The sequence below is a fragment of the Chelonia mydas genome, chromosome 18 (assembly GCF_015237465.2).
Source record: "Chelonia mydas isolate rCheMyd1 chromosome 18, rCheMyd1.pri.v2, whole genome shotgun sequence".
Classification (NCBI taxonomy): Eukaryota; Metazoa; Chordata; order Testudines; family Cheloniidae; genus Chelonia; species Chelonia mydas.
Window position 1 is genome coordinate 23,154,596 of NC_051258.2, and position 22,535 is coordinate 23,177,130.

The 22,535-nt window shown below is 43.8% G+C and overlaps 1 protein-coding gene across 3 annotated transcripts; it reads right to left on the reverse strand.

Moving 5' to 3' along the window:
* Nucleotides 1–5,224: 5,224 nt before the first annotated feature.
* On the reverse strand, nucleotides 5,225–22,250 carry ERRFI1 (ERBB receptor feedback inhibitor 1). Of its 3 annotated transcripts, XM_027822750.3 has the most exons (5): nucleotides 22,107–22,234; nucleotides 16,765–16,895; nucleotides 10,194–10,389; nucleotides 9,986–10,062; nucleotides 5,225–7,883 (listed from the first exon to the last, which is right to left on the reverse strand). In XM_027822750.3, the coding sequence occupies exons 2-5, from the start codon at nucleotides 16,835–16,837 to the stop codon at nucleotides 6,685–6,687; spliced, it is 1,545 nt and encodes a 514-aa protein (XP_027678551.1). In that variant the 5' UTR covers nucleotides 16,838–16,895; nucleotides 22,107–22,234; the 3' UTR covers nucleotides 5,225–6,684. The 3 variants fall into 3 exon arrangements, with proteins under 3 accessions (XP_027678551.1, XP_027678552.1, XP_043387791.1); XM_027822751.3 differs by lacking the exon at nucleotides 16,765–16,895 and having other exon boundaries at nucleotides 22,107–22,250; XM_043531856.1 differs by lacking the exons at nucleotides 10,194–10,389; nucleotides 16,765–16,895 and having other exon boundaries at nucleotides 22,107–22,245.
* Between the last annotated feature and the right edge of the window lie 285 nt (nucleotides 22,251–22,535).

Genomic DNA, 22,535 nt, shown 5'->3' on the forward strand with positions numbered 1-22,535 from the left:
GCCAAAAACACTCATTCAGCTGCTAGGTTTTATTAATGCTACCACTTTTAGAAAATATTTTCAGGAAATGAACACAATGCTTCCAGCAAATGAGTCAGTTTTACATGGATCAGGCCTGTAGAAGACTGGCAGTTGATACAAAAAGTGAAGACCCTAACATCTTTTGCTATCCTCTGTGTAAGCCTTTTCCTCTTCAAATTTACTTGTGAGAGACAGGCATTTATGTTGTGCTGCGTGCGCCAAAGGGCCATGATCCTCATACTCCCAGTTGTCTTTGTATAGCCATCTGTTGTCGCTTGTCTTACACTTTGTTCCTGCGCCAGAATGTATAAACTGTCTTTTTGTTCTGTGTTTGTGCATAAGCTAGCATGGGACAGGAGGTGGGATGGGGGTGTGTGTGATCTAGGGCCAGGACTTTCATGCACTATGGTAATAAAAATAATTATTAATCCACTAGAAAGAAACACCCTGACCAAGCTCTGAGCCTGTGCATAACCCTGAATTCTTGACAAAGCTGCCTTGATATGTATACCACAGGAATCTGCCCCCAGTTAGGATATGGCATCTTTGTGTAAGGTGTCATTTCTCTCTGTCATTCCAAACCTAGATTTGCATCACAAAATCTTTACACAGGAATAAAACCAAGGTTCATACAAGAAGAAAATGTGAACTGCAGGTATGGAGGCCTGCACTAATTGCACTTCAATGGGACCAGTGTCTGTTGCCACCTAGGAATTCCTAGGAACACTAGGGTGTTGCTGGTTTTTTGTGTGGTTTTTTTTGGCTGAAGGACGCTGAGTTTAACTGACGTTTATTCCTAGGCCCGGCCCGGCTCCCTATGGCCTGGGAGAGACAAAAATGAAACCAAGCGACGACATTTGCAACAGCCATAAATAAAATACACAAGCCCGGGGGCGTGGGAGCCCTCACCCCACAGAGGCCCCATGGCACCAGTGGGTGCAGCAATTGTTAATGGTGCCATAAACTTTTAAAATGTTGCAGAAAGTTTAGAACAAGATCGGTCAGCCCTCCCAAAATCTGATTTACTTTCTCCTTTGGTTCTGTTTCATGAGGTTAAAAAAAAACCTCCAAAACCAGTGGTATAAGATACCTAACATTATGACTATGTATACTATACCCTGGGAAGGAATTCACAGCATCATTTGCTTTATGACAAATATACAGGTGTGAAAGGGCTCACAGTTAAGTGAGAGCAATGTGTCACCTAGCAGGCAACCCAGTCTCCCTCATGGATGAGATGGGGATTCTGGAGGAATGGTGGAAGCATTTATTATCCCTCAACTATAGACATGGAGTCTATAAATATGTTAAATCACATCTAATCCATCTGAGAGGGGCTAGTGCAGTAGAGTTCCCTTTTCTGGTTTCAAACCCCTGAAGCAGTGCAGCTTCCACAACTTCCACTGGGAGATTGTTGTACAGCACTTAAAAAAAAATAAATTATCCATATAGAAGACCTTTTATAGGGTCACCCCAACTCTTGAGCTATGGAAGGTGGTGTCACTAGTACTGATATATACTCATATTCCTCTCTGCTTACTCCTTGGCTGTTAAGGAGAGGACCATATTTCTAGTCACATACTTTGAAATCTGCTTGTCCTGACCAGACCTCCCATCTAGCAAGGGCCTTTCTCTCATGCAGTACTGAACTCTGTCAATTTCTGCCTAGGTGGAACACATGCTGCCCAACCCCTGCACATTCAAACCTGTGATCAGAAGCTCTTGTCAAGGCATCACATCTTGCTTGTGCAAGTCTTATGTGCCAGTGGATGAGCAGAAGAACCTCTGCTGGCTGGAACCTGCAGAGCTGCCCCTGTAGCAGAGAGGCTGATTGCTCATCTGGGTAGCTGGAAACATGACTTGCACCCCACGCAGGATTTATCCCTGAAAATATACAGGAATCCTGCACAGTCGAGGAATGTACACAAGATTTCCTTGGCCAATGCCCTCCTAAATTTGCTGCCAGTGAGAAGCATTAAGCCATGGCATAGGTTCAGGGTACCTGGGGAAACATCCCCCCATAAGGCTTTTTAAAGGGAAAGTGGTCAGAGCACTGGAAAGCATGCTGTATGGAACAATCCTGTACTGTCCTTGATGAAATGGAAAAGGCCTATTAGCTCACGCAGTTCAGCTCCAACGTCTATGCTTCAGTTGACAAATAAGAATGGTAGCAGCTCAGGAGAGAAAGCGTTTGCACCATCATAGAAAGACACCAGTGATTGTAAATTTAGAGTCGCACAGGCTTGTAGTGTGCAATTCCTGTTAAAACTGAGAGTTAGGTGACTAAACCTTGCAAAACTTTGGAAATTTGGGTGGGGGGGGGGGAGAAAGACATGTGAAAGGAAGATTAATGAGTTTAGATGCACAGGAACTGCCCAAGCTTCTCATTACTAAGCAAGTGTAACAGGCCCATATACAAAAACTGCCTCCAGCTTGAGAAGGAAAATTGACATGGCTAGATGAACAGGAGACATGTCAGCTCAGAGGATGAAGGACTTCTCTGCCTTCCCCACCCCCAAAAAACAAAGTTATAAGCACCTGAAAATGAACGTATTTCTGCCACCATAGCAAAAGGTATATGACTACCATGAAGGACGCCATGTAACAGTATGTTAGCCTCTGACTCCACACTTTAATTGCCTGATTAAAATTCAGCATCCTTCTTAGCAAAGGTTATTTCCCAGAGATGTGAAACTCAGAGGTTGATATGATTACACCAGTAAAATACAAAGTTTTAACAGAGGAGATAAAAGAGGGAGCAGGGTTTTTTTTAGCCAGATTGGCAGCAAAAAGGTTTCAACACGCTGGTGTTCAGTTCACCATCTCCACTCATGTTCTTTGCAATAAATCAGTACTGAGCATATATGACTGGGAGTTCCCGCAATACAGATATTCTTCCCGGAAGAGGCCATGGAACATTTCTGGAATTGGACTATTTACTATTATTCATGAACGCAGCGAGGCAAAAAAGGAAAAACAGAGAAGAACTTTTCCAGGGCATGGACTGGATTTTATTAACAATCTAATAGTGTCAGAGTTTAATGCGTTTAGCATGAAGGTCTGCAGGTGCTAGCCCATAGTGCTATGTTAGGTCAGCTTGAGGAATGACAACTTGCAAAGGACTGCTTTTTCTTTCACAGTGCTCATCCTCTTACTAAAGAAAATTAGTGGACAATGATTACTAGCAACTTAAAGCTCAGCAACTGCTCCAGCTTTACTCCATCTAAATAAAATCTCTTGCTCCCCTATAAAATAGAATTACTGATGCCTGGGCTACCCCTCTCATAAAGTAAGTTAAGGTCACTGTTAGTGAGCTGGACACTTTAGGTTAGTATTAAGACCAAGTCTCTGTCCTGAGGAACTCATAAGTCAAAAGAGATAGCACAGCCAAAGATTGGGATGACATAAACTGCAGCAGTGTTATGAGTGAACAGAGATATCTGCTTCTTAATTTGAGTTTAACCTTGGTTTTGTATTTTGTTCATCTGAGAAACCTCTGCTGAGGGCAGAACTAAGGCTCTCAGCCTTTCAGAAGCAGAGTGCTTTGAGGAGAGACTTGAAAGAGAAGGTGAAGGCATGACCGACTGGGCTAGGGAGGGGTTTCCAGGAATCTGGGGCCACGTGGAACAAGGCCTGGAGACAAGAGTGGGAGGAGGACATGAAGGGGGTGGTTAGTCATGCAGCTTGGGTGGAGCAGACAGGGTAAGGGGGCGAGGCAAAAGGAGAAACATTTCTAGTGAAGCGACACCTATTAGGCTACAGCATGGCTGATAATCAGCACTGAAAACAGGCTGCAATTTAGTGTTGCAGCTGGTTTGTCAGCTACTGTGGGAAGATACTTGAGAACGTGTGGTGTGGTCAGGCACGTAATTAAATACAGCTCCACTTTAATGACAGGCTGTAGCGGCAATTCCTAAATTCATACCCTGCCTGAGAGGAATTCAAAAAAGCCCCAATGCTCTTATAGACTGTATTAAACCCAAGCACAGAAATACTGCTGAGATGATGTATTCCAGTAGATCTCAAACTAGCAGGGGAACAGGCTCACCTGGGTGGGTCCAGAGCAGACAACAATAGGACTGGAAAAACAGGCAAGTGGTTACTTGAAAGCCACTTAACTTTCCTCTGGGATCCACAGCAACCCTCACTGCAGAGGGCTCTAGGGACAGCACAAGCCCAGCGACCCACATCTCTCTCCTTTACTCCACTGGTACTCAGTGAACCTGCAAGTACGTATGCGACTGGCCTGATGATGGCACCAACAGCTCTGAGCAGGGTTAGATGAGATTGTGGTAAAGTCACCATGCCACCAGAGCTACAGCAATGGTGGGAATTTTTAAGAGAGCTTCATGCAGGTGTAGCCTAGAGGTCTCTCTAACCATAAGAGCTAAATAATTAGCTTTTGTTGCAAAAATAAAAAGCCCTAGGTGTGGAAATTCAATGGATATGGAACCCCTATAAACATGGGCCCTACTTATCTTGAAATATCACTTACCTACCTCACAGGGTTATTTGGACTTACTAGCTAACGTGCTTAGATTACAAGATCATTAAGTCAGGGACTTTATCTGCGTGCTTGTCTATTCATTGGTGCTCTGTACTAATATCTTTTCAGGGTTCATGCACTAGGTAAGTATTGTGTTATATAAACAATGCTGCCAGCGTCTTTCCTGTTGAACAGAAAAATTAGTTTGAGAATAGAGTTATACTTTATTTCACCTAGAAAAAACATCCCTCCCCCTACCTTCCCTCTGTCCACTTTTGGACTTTTTAGCCTCTGAGCTCTTCAGGTCAGGAACACTACTGACCTCTTTTGTGTTTGCACAGCAGGTAGCACGTTGTGGGTGCTACCGGAAACAATAAATAATAATAGGTTTACTAATCTTGATAGGCTGTGTATCATGAATTTATGGCACATCTTATTGGCCAACATGATAAATTAGAGACACACCCTAAAATAGGCTGGCAAAGCTACACAATGAAATGAAACAAGAACAGAAGATGTAGGCAACGTGAATGAGTAAACACTGCTGTAGGAACCTTAAGATTAGATCAAGAATTGCAAAAGTTAACTGTGAAGCCTTAAAATGTTGTATTAACATGGTATGCATTTATGCAAATTTTCCTTTTAGAAAAACCACACTGAAAACTAAAATGCATGAGACTTCCATAAACCACCAAATAAATCAAGAAACATTACATGTATCATAAATAAGTATATTATAACTTTATTAAATTCAAGACATGACAATATTCAAAATAAAACAAAGTGAATAAAATCCTTTTGTTCAATACTGTACACATGATGCAGAAATATCAGTGCATTTTCTATAGCATGTATTTCACCTTCATTTAGTTTGTACTAAAACATAAAAGTAAGCTTTAAAATAGCTCAAATATCTCATTCAGCAGTTTAAACTGTAAACAGCTTGTTCATTTCTATTAGGAGGAGAGCATTATAGTAATGGACCTCCATTAATGAGCACCTCTTCTCTTGTGCTTATCTATAAAAGGATAAATATGTGGAAGTATGCACGAGAAACAGCTAATGCACAAGTGTTGCATCTCCCCGGACCTAAATGGAACGGTGAGGCAGACTATGGGGGGGAAAAAAACAAACAAAGAAGCAGTATCTGAAGCAAAGGCAGATGTGACTGACACGGTTTGTAAATGGAATCATGTTTAATTTACCAAAAAAACAAACTACACAACCAGAAAATACTGAATAGAAACCAGAACACAAGACCAGCTTGTGTTGTGTGTTTCTGTTTATAATACAGTCAGAAGTTTGTATACTGTACCAAATAAGGATGTAGTCATCGCTGACCATTTACTAGCAATTGTGGATAGATACCTTTCCCCTGTCAATTTTAGGACACTAACATGCATTCCTTGGACCCCTTATGGAGAGAACAATGGGTGAAGGTTAGCAGTAGCTGGTCCAAGTCTCTGCTAAGAAAATCTGCAGAATTCTGCTATGTGCCTGTTAGTGGGTGAAAGAATCCAAGAGGCACCATAAAAAAGCAGAAGTCTAACCCCTGTCGGAAGCCACTTCACTAAAAAATTCTACTTATATCCTACTAAGTTTTCAAAATATTGAAGATATTAAAAAAGTCTAAACACTTCCCAATACACTTCCAAGTCTTTAAGTAGATGTCAATTTCCTTCTAGCCAGGTTAGCACATCCAAGCTAAAGAGAACAGGGTTTGTTCCCAGCAATGCTATTTTCTGCAAAAGATTTTAAAATGCCAAGCCTATTACTTTGGAAATGCCTGTGATATAAAACAAAAATACTGTACTGCACTTTCTTCCCTGATTTCGGTTTTAGACATCAAAATTGGATTTTTTCTTAATATGCCTTTACAAAATATATTACTCTAGGATAGTGTATAACTGGCCAACATGGCTATGGTTACTCCATGTGTTTCTATAAATGCTTTACAGTCTTCAATTATCCAGACCAAGATAGGCTTAGTCCAGACAAACAATTCAGAGATACGCATCATAAGACGACTTTACCATTGATACTCCACTTTTCTGCTGAAACAGGAAGAATTCCATTACTTCATTATTTGAAAACCTTTCCTTGGATCTCAAAAACTTAGCAACATGGTTAAGATCTACTCCATCCTAAGCAACTATCGTGAATCATGTTCCAAGAATCTATGGAGAAACCACATAAGACAGGTGTTTCCGTTTCACGTGGCCAACCATGTCCATTCTAGCTTTTGAGTCCTGCTTTGCTGTGGCAGCAGCTGTGGTGCAGTCACCAGACCAGGACTTCATTTCTGTGCTTGAGCTGGTTTCTTCTGCTTCTCTGAAGAATTTCTCATACTTGTCCAGATATGAAGGCCTTTCAGGCAACAGATAGTAGTGTGTTGAACTGGCCTTCTTACCATTTTCAATAATGGGAAGAATGCAAGGGACCCTGTTCGCAGATCCATCACTGTTTTGTCTTTGTAGAGCTTTGCTGCTGACATATTTAGGATCAGGGGCAAAGCTCTGTGTGGGGGGCATGACCCCATTGAGGTACAATGGCAGACTTTTAGGGCTCGGTGTACGGGAATTGCTCCGTGATAAAGGTTCTCTCGGGGGCACTTTGGGAGGCCTGTCTTCATCACTGTATGCGCTAGAAGTGACCTCTGCTGACCACCTTCTATAATCCGGTTTGAGCGCCCTAGGAGGTATGGGAACCCTAGGGGGGACCTCTGGTTTGTCTTCATCAGAATTAGGAGAAGCCCTATTTAAGTGGCTAGATAGCCTCACTACTGGTTTATTAAATGATCCAGCTGGCCCTGAATGAGACCTTCGTAAACGCCGATGCAGCTGTTGTGGAGGAGGACATGGGGTTTGTGTACATCCATTTAGGTTATTTGCAGAGTTGCTATCTTCTGTTTTTGGTCCTGCTGGGGCATCAAAATAGGCATAATTGATCTGTCCGCAACCCCTAAAACTCCGCCTACTTGGAGCACTGGATTTAAAAGGAGGAAGTTCATAATCATCTAACAAAAAGTCAGTGTCTGAACTTGTTAAGAATTCCACCTCTCTGTCGACATCATCTGGAGAGAGGTCCTCAGAAATGGGCAGTGGAGGTAGTGGCCTAGAGCTGCGGTCATTGGAAGATGCAGAAGAAAACTGAGGTGGTCCACTCTTTGTCAGTGTATGAGGAGGCATCTCCTCAGAAACACACCCCACAGTTACCGACAGTTTGCTGAAACTAGGAACAAGATAATCTTCATGCTTTGAACTAAGCTTCTCACTTTTGGGACTAAGAGGAGATGGGCTGGATTTCTGAGGTGGGACCCTGACACAGCTTTCAGTAAAGCAGTAGCCATTTGTTGGTACAGGGTTTGAAATGTGCCCTAGGAGGGGAAAATAAAGTTAAGAATGTCTGTCTACATCCCCACCACCATGAATTTGTGACAGATGATCTAGCCATTCATTTGTTCCCAATTCAGCACTAGGAAAAATGCATCCTTAATACCTTAATTAACAGAACTCTTAACTACAGTAATCCTGAAACACACCTGCATAACAATATGTTTATGAACAGTCAGCTGTTGTCCCATACATATAGCTTGCTTTACACAGGACACTGCACCATTCCTAAGCAAGCTTCACAGCATGCATCCTCAGAGTACTCCTTGAGGGATTCTGTGGGACTGTGCACCCACAGAAAATGGCCCCCCACAGATTTCCTGTGTTTTCCTGCAGAAAATGGCAGGGAAGCAAAGGGAAGCTGCGCGGAGGGATGACCGTGGGTGCAGTTTGGGAGCGTGGGGGGAACTGCCCCCTTCCAAACAGAGGTGAGGCATGGGGGGCACACAGGATTACATGCCACTGCCCCACCCCTCATTCTGCAAGCGCAGAGCTGCCCAACTGAAGGAGGCTGTGTCTCAGCTCTGAGAACTCTGCAGCTGAACGCTGCCTCCTGGGTCCTAGTGCCAGTCATGCGCCGCTTCTGTGTGCTGGGAGCCTTCCTGCTTTCTATTACGTGCAACAGAGTGCCCACGGTTGGGCTGGGTAATTGGGGGGGGAGGGGGAAAATGAGGGAAGGAGGGGTGAGTAGGAAGAGGCAGTGGGGAAGGAAGGGTGGGTGGAATAGGGCAGGAGGAGGGGAAGGTAGGAGTGAGGGTGGGGGATGGAAAAGAAAAGGGGATGAGGAATCACAGGAGGAAGTAAGAGTTCAGTATGTGGCATCCCCTTGGCAACAGCTGGGGCTCCCCCGTTAAGCAGGCCCACTGAACCCCCGCCCAGACAAGCCCTACCTCCCTACACTCGGATCCCTCCAACGAGCCCCCCACACCACTGATCCCCAACCAGCTGCACCTGGACCCCCACCCCATCAAGCCCCATCTCCCCACACCCAGCCCCCCACCCACGGAGCCCCAACTACCTTCACCTGGATCCCCTGCAAAGTCCCATTGCCCATGCATCCAGAACCCCCCAACGAGCCTCTGCATCCAGATCTCCCACTAAGCCACCCACACCCAGACTGCCCCACACAGAAACCTCTCACCTGGATCCCCCTTCACTAAGTCCCTCCACACTTGGATCCTGCTGGGCTGAGCCTGCCCATCCACACCTGGTGCACCTGGCACAGAGGGAAATAGCCCTGGGGCATTTCTGGGGCAGGCCCAGCCCTTGCACTGTGTCAGTGTCAGGTGTACCCTCACTGCTGAGTCTCTATACTGGGGGGAGGTGGGGGCTTCAGGGTGATTTCCCACCTCAATGCTCCTTCTGTGCATCCCACTGCCATACTGGAGCCACATTTATTTATTGACAAATAAAATTTGCTGAATTTTGCAGAATTTAATATTGTGTGCATAATTTTAAATTTTTTGGTGCAGAATGCCCTCAGGAGTATCAGAGAGAGAATATTCAACACCATGTAATATATATATATGACTTATATTATAGCAGTGCTCCAGTTAAATAAGACAATTAGAGACCCATGGCATAACTTAGATTAAAACAGGGCTGTCTCTCCATGAGAGATGTTTTAACATGCAGTTGATTTGCCCCAACCACTTTGCAACTATTTCCACAGAGTTCTATCCTCATGAGCAGGTTTTGCTAAATATTTGACAACACTCAACTATTTACACTAAATATTTTCCTCAGAACAAATAAAAGTATACTATTAAGATACTAGGTAGAAAGTCAGAAAAACGTTGGAGGAGAGCCAAAGTGTTTAAATCTGTCACTAGAGGGCAGCCTGGTGTCTAAAATCAGAAAGGTTTCAGAGTAGCAGCCGTGTTAGTCTGTATTCGCAAAAAGAAAAGGAGTACTTGTGGCACCTTAGAGACTAACCAATTTATTTGAGCATTTGTTAGTTTCTAAGGTGCCACAAGTACTCCTTTTCTTTCTCCTATTGTAGATATTAAAAGGGACAGATTTTCTCCAAAACCACTTCCACTAAACAGTTTGTATCAATACATCTCAAAATCTTCTGTGTACATACCAATAGATGTACAATGTTGCTGTGCTGATGGATTCAGATTGTATGTCATTGTTATAGGGTCCATGTTAAAGAAAGTCCTGAAAAGGGAAAAAATATTCTGAGTCAGTGAACCATGAACAAGCCCTAATCCCAGTTATTGGGTCCACCTATGTCACTTGCTTGGTAAGAACTCTCAAATCCACCTGCAAGGTTAATTTTCCCCACTTACTTTTCAAACCCATTGTGGCCGGTCCAGCAGGTTTTCAGACTCCCTATGCCTTGGCCATTATGGAGAAATCCAGTTTTTAATGGACCTCTCATTTCTTGAGCAGCAACTCCTGCCGTTGACATTGTGCCTTGCTCTGCAATGTCTCCAAATTTTAGAAATCCACAGTTCTTGCCAGGTATCCTGCAGCTTTCATTCCCTTCAGAGGAGAGGAGGGTGTAAGTACCACTAAGCAAACATGAGTGAGTCTCTCATTTTAAATGCCACCCAACTCTCTGAATTACAGTGACTCCTTTGTGAGAGGGCCCCTCTGGCCCAAACACCTGCTGAAAAGAAGGAAATATTTCACACATCAAAGTGTTTGTCCTTCTGTTTCTGTGACTGTAAAAACAAATCCAATAATTAGAAGTAGTTCTGTAAGAGTTCATTTTTGGAGAAACATCAATCCAAAGATTTTCAAGTTTCAGTAAAACAGGTGATGAACAGAAGTTTTATGCCAGCAAATTCAGACCTTGTACACATATTGACAGTTACTCAGACACACCAACTTTGCCAAAACATACAAATCGTTGTATAACATTGTATTAGACAAACCTCCTTCTGTATTATTGTGATAAGGAGTCACTTTGCCAAGGGTTTTAACCTAAAAGGAAGCCGAAACACAATAGCCTGATTTCAAATGTAATCTGGTCAAAGGCTCATTCTAATAGACTAAATATAAAGTGACTGCTTAAATCAAAGGTTTGATCAATTCACAAGGGTTTCAGATAAGATCATTATATTGAATAATTAATCACTTTAAGTGTTAGCTACTAGAAATTCATTTGTTGGTCTCACAAGGTTTCCTCCTAGCATATATACCACAACAGTTCCAAGCTATGGGGTTGAGCAAATCTAAACGAAGTAGAGTCATCCTTTTCTACAAAGCTTGTTTTGAATCTGTGCACAATAGTTTAGTAGGCACATTTACATTGGGAAACAGAAGTTCTGACAAACACTTGAAATTCAATTAGAAATTGTAATATATGGAATATGCTGCTTTACAAGGTTTTGCTTGTGTGAACCCACCTACTCTCCCCACAATTTCTGAAAGATCAGCTGTACATTCTGGACAGTGGAGAAACTGCAACTCAGTGAAACAAAACTGCATAAAGTGAGGAGGATTAAATATAACAAGGCAGGAGAACCTCAGTCTCCTCACCTGAATAGAGAGATTAAATGCCCTAAAATCACTTTAGAACAGACCCTTTACCTGCTCAAGGAGTACAGTGTATTGTTTAGGGCAAGATAAAAATGACATTTACATGATCATGAAGAGACAGATGTTTACTGAACATGATCAGTTATACTCCACATCTCTGGGTACTTGAAAGGAAATTCTCTCCAAAAAGTAAAACCCAACATGTGTTTGGGACCAGATCATGCTCTGGCATGCTTTTTAAGGGATACCCAATGAATAGTCTGTACTGTTGGTAAGTTCAGTTCTCTCCCACCTCCCCTGCCTTGGTAATGGTACAGGAATAAGAGTGCATTCTTCTGCACCGATAAATTAACCTCCTGTTCCCATGATACTGGAAGAGGTAGGTTCCACAGAACCATCTGCAGTTTTAAGGGGACATGGTACTCAGTCCTAAGTATGGGGCAAGGCAAGCTCTCCAGAGTTTTAACTCATGCTCTAACACCAACTCTTGCTGCTACGTAGGGCAATAAGTCATTTATTTTCTCTGCTTCAGTTCCCTCAACCGTAAAATGGGGGAAATACTAATTTTTCGGCCTCATAGAGGCAAGAAAGATAAACGTCTGCAAAATAGTTTGAGACTGTATACATGTTTGTAATTCTTAATGAGAGCCAGTAATACAAGATAAAGCAACATGGAGGTTTTACAAACCATAAACAACCATGCACACATTTGCATCAATGCAGGTGGTTTTCTTTCTTTCTCCCTCAACCCAAGTGTTTTTAAGGCCACGTCTACACTACTCACCGGATCGGTGGGTAGTGATCGATCTATCTCGCATCTAGTGTAGACGTGATAAATCGATCCCTGGTCGCTCTGCTGTCGACTCCGGAACTCCACCGGGCGAGAGGCGGAAGCAGAGTCAACAGGGGAGCGGTGCCGTCGATCCCACGCCGCGAGGACGCCAAGTAAGTGATTCTAATTCTATCTAAGATACGTCGACTTCAGCTACACTATTCTCGTAGCTGAAGTTGCGTATCTTAGATTGATTCCCCCCGCGTAGTGTAGACCAGGCCTTAGTCAGACATGTTGCCAGAATTTAGAAGGGAGAACATCAGCTTTGCTGGAATGGTGCAAGACTCAAACGCTGCCATTTTTTCTATGACAGGATTGCACCATGGTCTTTTAAAAAAAAAAAATCTTTATTTCAGCTCTTCCCTTTTCATAGATACTCACTATTGAAACAGACTATAAACTTCTTAACTATGAGACACTAAAGAGCAGCATTTATTTTTAACTTTATCTAGTTAATTCTTACATCACTAAATCAAGTTAGAGACACTTGTCAAACAATGGAAGCTAGGGTGGATAAAAATCTATGATTAAAAACAAAAAATCTGTTTTATTTAAATACATTTTTCTTTTTAAAAATAAACCTATTTGAAATTATGATAACTTACATTAAGGCATAAATTAAAAAAAGTAAAAGCTATTAACCTGAATAAAATGTATGTTAAGCTATATAATTATTAAATAAACTTGGATAGCTACAGTGTATCCTCCTGGTTAGCAAAAAGTACCAAATTTAGTGTAACGGCTATATTTAGTTCCAAATCAACATGTTTGAATGGTTACCAACCAATAAGATTAAAATTTTCTTTAAGAAATGCATGGATATGTAATTCTGGAAAGCGATTAAAGCCATTCTATTAGCGGATAACTAGCCAATGAGTTACAGATACATGAGACTCCAGTTAAAATATTAACCTCTCATTCTTTCAGTTGTACAAGCACAAATAGGGCTATCCACTACGGGGCTGAGACTCAAGTAGGACACTGATCCTCAAATTCAGTTTCATGTAGCATTAAAGAAAGACATCAATCCATGCCAGTTTATATCACATTGAGCAAGTGTCCTAAACTAGAAATGTTTGTTCCAATTAGAGTTTGACTGCTTATGTCATGAAGTTGTGTCAACATTTTAAGTCTTCACTTGTTGCCTAGAGGACAGGTAAGGGCTCAATTTACTAGCTACTTCACATTTGTTAAATTGTTAGAAGTGGCAAGAATTAGAAAATGCAGTTTAAAAATAATTAATCTGTAGGCTAAAATACTAAGAATGGGTCCAAGCATTTGTACTAGATTTGATTTACCCCAGTGTTTTCACCTTATTGTGCTTACAAGAACTGGCAAGACTATAAAGTGTCTGTTGCAGTATAAAAAACAAGATGAAATAGGAAGGAGACTGGTGTTTAAATAGTTTGAAAGCACATGTAGACTAGAGTGCTTACTCTGATTACATGAAAAAGCCTGCAGGGATTCTAAGAGGACCAGCCTCCACCTGTTCCCATGCCAAAACCACTAGTAGTAATTAGTGTATGTGTCAACCTCCTAAAATGCTGTCTAAATCTCAGCTTTCAGAGTGATTGTGCAAGTATTACCTGCTTTGAAATCCCCTTGGAGTTCTAAGCTTCCATTTCAATAGATACTTAAATATTACACTCAGAAAGGTACTTCTCATTATTTTTTTAATTCAGAAAACTAGGTGATGGAAACAAAGACAAGTTGTGCGTTCATAAAGCCTACTCACTTTAAACAATAATCTCTTTGTGAATTCATAGAAGGTGACCTGCCTCTACATTTCAATAGGGAAATGTGAATGGACTGTTATGAAACTGTCCCAGCTTCCTATGTTCTTGAAGTGGGAGTAGGAGGGGAAGCAAAAAGGGCAACATAACTGCATGTTCTCCTTTACTACCAAGTCAGTTTTACCTTTTTGCATCCTGGGTTTAAAGAGTTTGTGCTACTATTTTAAAATATGTAGCAAACTGCTTAGCATTGCTAACTTGAAGCTTAGTAAAGAGCAAACCCTGAGAATCTATGAGAGACAGCTGCATTAACTCTTACTTTTGGATGGTACACTCTCAATAAGGTTACTGAGGAATACATTCGAAAAAGTCAGTATTGTTCATGGATTTATGAACAACATTAATTTGCAGCAGAAACTCATTTTACAGAGAAGGTGGGGTGAGACCATCAGTTATGTGACAGTTACTGGGTTTGTGGATTAGCAAAGATTTAATAAAATATTGTACTTTCATGAAATCACATGGCAATTTAATTCATTTTACAAAATATAATAGGATATACTAGCCATACCATAAATAAAGCTAAATTACTGTGTCCTTGGTTTATGATATTTGTTGTGCAAATGAATGAGTTAGCAAGTATGGTTTTCACAATGGGTTTCCCAGTTATACTGATAAACCCTACTTGCCTGGACTAAGGTGATTAGAAAGATACACAACTTATAATATTTTCAGGAAGTCCTCACAGGCTTGTATCTAGTCAAGAAGCTAAATTACTATAAAGGAAAACTGCAATTAGTTCTTGCTTCAGTCACTAAACTCAGGAGACCCAAGCTAAAGCAATGTAAAATAATGGGTTTGTGACAGTTTGTGATCAGCCATTGCGCTCCATCACTGTTAGCAATGTAACTAGACAAGGAGGGAATTTAAAAACATTCTTCCCAGACCATATTGCCACAAGTATAAATATTTGGATGTTACAATAGTATATAATATATGGCATGCCCTATGTAGATTTTTAGCAGCTCTCCTTCTGAAAAATATATCTATGCACATACTACAATTACATTGCAGCTACAATATTTGTTTTTCATATCTGACCAGAAATTAAAATGTGAATTTTCATTTCTCAGCTCCAACTCAGTCTATTGTTATGATCTTGCAGCAATGTTTTATCAGGCTGCAGCCATTTTTTCTGAAAGCTATGAACATTCAGATACCTCAGTTATTTATTGGCATTTCTGTCAGGCAATCACCATTACAGTACTCAAATTACTCCTGGGTGAATTCTGCGCAGAATTCATGTCCCCCGCAGATTTCTTAGCTTCCACACTGAAAAATGACTTTCTGACAAGGAAGCAAAGGGAAGCTGCAAGAGCAGTCACGCACCACTCCCTAGCAGCGCAGGTACAGCATTTCAGGCACCCAGAGCAGACGGCTGAGAGGTAAATCACCGCGGGGTTGGGGGCACCCCAGTGGCTCCTACCCTGAGCCGGGATCAGCTGCTAGTCCCAGCTGGGCTGGAGGCAGGAGAGGATGGACTTCCTCTTCCCCTCCAAGAAGTAGCTGAGGCTGTGCCAGACCAACCCTCAGAAGCCTCCCCCAGACCAACCCTCAGAAGCCTCCCCTGCTTCCTGCCCCCATCACTCCTCAGCTATCAGGGGAGGGGTCACTGTACGGGGAGCTGCTGCCTCATCCACTCAACCCCTGTGCATCCAGACCTCCTATACCCAGACACCCTTGCCAAGCCTCACCTAGTACATCCAGAACCCCCCTGATCCTCCATGCCCAAAACCCACCCCACTGAACCTCAACCCCTGCATCTAGAGCCCCACTGAATCCAGACTCCCAGCCTCCAGACCTACCCCTGCACTCAGATCACCCCCCACAGAGCTCCCTGCACTCAAACCACTACCCTGAGCCCCCACATCCAGACCCCCACACCACTGACCACCAACTAGCTGCACCCAGACCCCACCCCAAGCCCCACTCCCCCAGCACTCAGAGCCCCCACCCCCCACTGAGACCCCCACACCCAGACCCCTCCACTGATCCCCAACAACCTTCATCTGGAAGCCCCTGCAGAGTCCCATTGCCCCTGCATCTGGAACCCCCCAATGAGCCTCTGTGCATCCAGATCCCCCCACACCTAGACCCTCCACTGAGCTGCCTGCACCCAGATTGTCCCACACAGAATCCTTTCACCCCACACTGAACCCCTCCATACTTGGATCCTGCCTGATTGAGCCTACCTGCCCCCAACCCGGCGCAGAAGGGCATGGCCCCTGGGTGTTTCTGGGGCAGGCCCAGACCTTGTGCTGTGTCAGGGTCAGATGCAGCCTCACCGCTGAGTCGTGTCCTAAGGGTGGGGCGGCTGCAGGATGATCTTCCACCTTCATGCAGCCAGTGGTCTGTGCTCCCCACTGCCATGCTGGAGCCTCTGCATTTATTTATTGACAAATAAAATTTGCAGAATTTTAGAATACTGTGCACAGAATTATTAATTTTGTTGTCACAGAATTCCCTCAGGGGTATCAAATTTTGATATGCACAGGAGGTCAAACTGTGCCTTCAGGATGCACTACACGTAATGGAATTGGATGCAATTTGCAGTGAAAATTGTTGAATGCCTACAAAAAACCTGGACAGGGATTACACTCTGTGATGCTACCTGCTGAAGGGATAACAGATCATGCTCTATGACATAAGGAAGTAAAAGCTGCATCCATCTACTACACATTCTTAAAAGGAAAAACATTGCTACTTTAAAGCAGTAAGAACACATGTTCTTAACCTAATTTTGCTCACCTTGCCACCACGTATCATTAACGAATCTCAGAAGCAATTCATAGGAGGGGCACATTTTTGTCATACAAGTCATCCGTTCAGCTTAGCTCTTCCTTATTTGACAATATGATGTAATTTCCTCCTATAATATACTTTTAGAAGGAGATTTCTGTTAATTTGGAATGATAGCTAACCCTTTACGCTGTTTTTAACATTTAACCATTTCAGATCCTAATTAGAAAGCCTATTGATGTTACTATTTAATCTACTTCCTGAAACTCAAGGCATGCTGTAATTAGGCTTTGAAAGTCGAGTTTCTCCAGTGGTCATTATACAATGCCAAGAAACTCACATCTGGCGAATGGTCCTAAGAACATGGCTTTTTTAAAATCATTTATTTTATAGATGATTGCATCTTATTTATAGAGCATCATGGTAAGTGTGCTTAGTGCTTTTCAGAACAAGACAAGTCTCCAACCCACATCTGCAATTTAAATCACACAGTACTTCATGTGACCAAAGACTGAAAATTCAATCCTTTATTGAGAGCAAGTGGTAGCTTGGTGCACACAGACAGGAAGACTGTTCAAAGCATAAAGGGCAGCAAGCAGGGTGAAGACGACAAAGGAACAAATAGCAGCTTGGAAAAAGATGGACGATAGAAATAAAAGCAGAGATGGGCAGAAGTGGAGTTGTGTAGAAGCTTAAAATTGTGGCAGAAGAACAGCTAAAGCAACTAGAACAGCCAAATTATGTGACAGAGTTGTGGGAGACAGTGATTTTTGGATGGAATGAAGGGACTTTTCTATTTGCCATCTACAGGGGACTTAGCCCAGGTTTTAACTGTACTTAATTTGGTGATCCAAAAACACTACTTGGGAGAACTTCTAAATTGCGGATTAAAAACCTAACAATTAAGTAGTGAAATGACTGCCCTGCCTCTGCTTGTCAGATTTCAGTCTCATATTCAGCCTTGGTATACAGCGGTGGTTCCCAACCTTTCCCAACTACTGTATCCCTTTCAGGAGTCTGATTTCAGCTCTGGGCAGCGGGGCTTTGGCTTGAGCCCCAGGAGGCAGGCTTGGGCTTCAGCATGTATCTTAGCTTCATGGGGCCCCTGCTTGCCACCCCATACTGCAGGCCCTGCACTTGCAACCACCCTAAACCCATCCTGAGGTTGAGAAACATTGATATTGTATATAGAGCAGTATAAACAAGTCATTGCCTATATGAATTTTTAGCTTGTACTGACTTCACTAAAGCTTTTTATGTAGTCAGTTGTAAAACTAGGCAAATATCTAGATGAGTTGACATACCTCCTGGAAGACCTCTATTGCCACCCCCCAAACCCAAACCCCACCCCCGGGGATATATGTACCCCTGGTTGAGAACCACTGGTGTATAGTATCATGAAGTCTTACAGTGGATATAGCCAGCTCACATTTAAAAAATAAGACACACAACTTAATGCATAACTGGTTCAAATTCTGCCAACACCTAAATAACTATACTAAATTTGATAAATTCCACATTACTGTACCAGAAATTCAGAATTAAGATTTTTCACTTGTACAATACCTCCTGCGCTGGGAAGGAGGGAAGGTGAGGGTCTTGAATCAAAACTTTAATTTCTCTCTCCAAAAGAAAGGTGTTAACTAAGCCCTAAAGAACCCTGTCAGCTTTCTGTCCTGGGCACACTTGATGAAAGCCTATTAGATTATTTGGATTTTGAAGGCAACTTGCAAAGCACAGACAAATGAGTTTTGTGGCCTTTTTTAGCTTCTTTATGGTACATAAAGAACGCTTGAGAGGCTTGGTTAAAATATTCTGCTTGTTTTCTTCACGAGAAATGCAGACCACATCTGCCCTGGAGAACTCTACGGTGGTGGCAGAACTACTAAAATAACACTGAAAGAGACTAAAAGTGGGGAGACTTCAGTTTGGCTTTTTAAAATGTAGGTTTGTTGTTTGTTTTTGCTACTACCTATTTTAACTGCTGTGTCTATTCAATACTTGGGACAAAGGCTGTCTTTGTTAAAGATTCACACTCTCCTCTTCCTCCCTTTACCCCCACCCCTTCAATTAATGTGTATGAGCTCACAATAAGCACCCGAGGCAAGCCCCCACTCCCCTGCCTCCCTGTGCCAAGATTAGGAAAGTCAGATTCAACATTCCTGATCTTTTCAAAAGGTAAAGGCTGTCTACATTGGCAACTGAAGGATAAAACAGTGTTAAAAAAAAAAACACACCCCTTGAAAGACAGAAGTTTTGCCAACAAACAGCGCTTTGTCCGCAGGAAAACTCTCCTGCGGTTGGGGTGGAAGTTTTTTGTCGGCAGGATCACAGACTTATCACTGTGCCGGGGGAGTGCTCGACCCCCAGCTCTGCTGAGGCCCACACCCCCACTCCAACACTTCCCTCAAGGCCACACCCCACCCCACCTCTTCCAGCCCCCTCTCCCAAATGCACCATGTCCTCCCTCCTTTCCCCTCCCCCCAAACAGCTGATTGAGGCAGGCAGGAGGTGCAGAGGGGAGGGGAAGGTGATGATAGGGTGGCTGCCGGTGGGTGCTCAGCACCCACCATTTTTTCCCCATGGGTTCTCCAGCTCCGGAGCATCCACGGAGTCTGTGCCTATGGGCGGGAGAGCTCTCTCCTGCCAACAATCAGCAGCTGAAAAGAACACTGGGAGCTGGTGGAAAGAGCGCCTTTGAACACTGGTGTGCATCCTTCAAGCACTGTACCATAGAATGACAGATTCAAAAATCTGCCAGTGACCTTGTCCCTCAGAGCCTTTGCCATCCAATATACCATCCTTACCTGCAGACCGGGAATAACAGATCATGGCTAAATTATACTATTAAAAACCCTCAAGCTGTGGATAAGTTCCATGAGACCACTGAAGTTTCAAAGCCACTATACACCATTCATATTGTGCAAGTAGAGTAGTGTGTATTCACAGGAAGTGTACAAAATGAAGATATATGTTATACATTAAGTGTACAGTGCTGTCTTTGGTTTTGAACATTAAAAATGGGCTATTTTGAAAAAAACCCAAGCCATGAGCCCATATTAAGGGCTAGAGTGATCAAGAAAATTTAAGTCATCTTAAATTAGTATGCAAAAAGAAGCATCTGAACCCATAATATGCTTTCAGTTTATTTAAAGGTTAACAAATCAAGTAGAAGGAAAAAAAGTTGCTACTACCCACTCTGATGGTTCAGTCCAGAGGAAAAAAATTATGGCAGAGTTATAACTCCTGAAAACAGAAGTGTGTAATGGGAATACAGACCTATAACTAACCACATTAAAGTGTGCTGCAATAAGTTAGACAGTAAATGTGTGAAGTGTAACTAGTTTTCATAAAACTTTGTATAAGTTTTTATACAAAAAAACCCTTCCTTTCTATGCTGCTTACGAAGTATACATACTGGTGCAGAGTTTTAAACTATACATTTGCTTTCTCTAACTTCTACAGCTAGGTGATATAGAGTGGTCAATTGCACATTCATGTCAAGCTGTACCTGGAATTTCAGTTACTAGCTTTCAAAGAAACAAAAATAAATTATCTTTTTCTGGCTCAGTTTCTTCATTCATAACAGAAGGTCTTGTTAATGTGCCAACAACATTTTAGGATGAAGAATGAGGGCCCTCAATGCTGGTGTAATACTTAAGCACATTGAGGTCACTGGGACTACTGGTGTGAGTAAAGTTACACATATGCTTAGGTGTTTGTAGGATCATGGCTTAAAATTGGAACTTTTATATATCGTGTATTTTACTACTTGGCAAAATTAATGTAATTAAATTGCCTGCAGTATGCTCAAATAGCACAACAACATAGCCAGGTTAAATAATAAACATTTTCAGGAAAATGTCTCCCCTGCCCCTTCTAAAATCCAAATATTTAGTTAACCATTGCACTTGAATGCCTTATTAAATAATAAGTTACAGTAATAATTATGACTGAGAGAAGCAAGAGTAGACAAGATACAAGTATCATCTTTTTTGGATCAACAAAAGTACAAATTTTTGGACCTAAAACATCTTATCTTCAAATACTGGCAGGTGACTCAGAAGTTAGGTGATTTTGTAACTTAGTTCATCCTATAAAATATCATTACATACTTAATATTTTTTTCTTTCAGGACCACTGTGGCTAGTCTGTAATAAGGTAAACAATTAATGGTGAAGACTGACTAAAAGACTTTCCTTGCCTTCCAGAGAACTTGGAGCTAAAGTTTTAGTCACAGGCCCTTAGTTGCGCTATGATCCCAGTATCTGTAAACTGAATTTAGGGAAGCACTTAAAGCTGGGGTTCCCAAACTGTGGGTCAGGACCCCAAAGTGCATCATGAACACATTTTAATGGGGTCCCTTGGGCTGGTGTTAGATTTGCTGGGGGCCAAGGCCTGAGGGCTTCAGCCCTGGGCAAGAAGGCTAAAGTTACATGCCAGGGTGGAAGTCCTTGGGGTTCAGCTTTGGCCCCGCTGCCCAGGGCAGCAGGGCTCGGGCTCCAGTCCCCCTTCCTGAGTCTCGCAGTAATTCGTGTTGTCAGAAGGGGGTCACAGTGGCCTTTGAGAACCACTGACTTAAAGTACAACTTTTAAAAAAAAAAGTTAGAGAGCTCTTGCATCTCTAGAATCTCAGCCCTAGGAGCAGTTCAGCCTATGGGAAGCCAAACACAGTCTACTAGAACCTGGATAAAAACAGACGCGGGTGAACCCCCACGTTAAACGGTCACTGACCCGCAGCGCCGAACGCAGACGGGTCTCGAGGGGCCAGGAAAAAACTGGGCACTTCGGGCTTCGGCCTCCCTTTCCCTCACCCGACAGCTGCCTGGTCACCAGTCCCGCCCCACCTGGCTGGCAGGTGCACCTGAAGTCACCCATACGCCTCCGCACAGTGCGGCCCCAGCCCGAGCCACGGGTGCGTGACTAACCCGCCAGTCCCGGTCCTGCCAGCCCAGGCAGCTGCTCTGCCCGGCGCGGCGGCTCGCCCCCTCCCAGCGCGCTGGCACCGATCGGACAGCGCGAGCAGCCCCTGCCCAGCTCCGGGGAGCGTGGGGCGCCTTCGCTCGGCTGCCCGCCGCGGCTCCGGGCCCGCCGCGCTGCGGGGAGCGGCCTTTCCCCGAGAGCCGCGACTGTTTAGTCCCGGCGGCCGCGGGCAAAGCCAGGCTCGAGGAGCCAGAGGCCGCCGCGCCTCACAGCAGGGCCCGGCTGCCATGGCAACGAGTGCTCCCGAGAGCGGTGCCTGGGAAAGTGGGGGCCGAGCCCAGGGTCCCTGGCGGGGCAGCCCCGCACTCCTGGAGCGCCCCGAAGGGGGCCGATCCCGGCGCAGCCCTGCAGCCCCGGGAATCACTCACCCAGACGGCGCCGCGGCTCCGCATATCCCTGCCCGCCTTGGGGGACACTGCGCGTGCGCCACACTCAAACCCCGAGTACCCCACGAGCACGTTCCAAGTAAGTCCTGCGCGCCCGCGGCTCGCAGCCGCCGTTCTTATACTGGTGGGCGTGGCCAACCCTGAAGACCACGCCCCTGGCCGGGCCGCGCCCCCCGCCATCACTGGCTTCAGAGATAAAATAAGCCTTAAAGGGGCGATGGCGGGTGCCGCGTGAGGGCGCGATTCTGAGGCAAGCTGACGCGGGCCGTGAGGCCCAGCGTGCGCGAGACAGGGACACGCCTGTGTGCGAACGGCCAATGGCACGTGCAGCTGCGCGGGCGGAGCGTTGCCTTGGCAACGGCTCCTGGCGTGCGGGCTGCCTCCTAGTTCCTCCTGCTACCGCACTGTCCT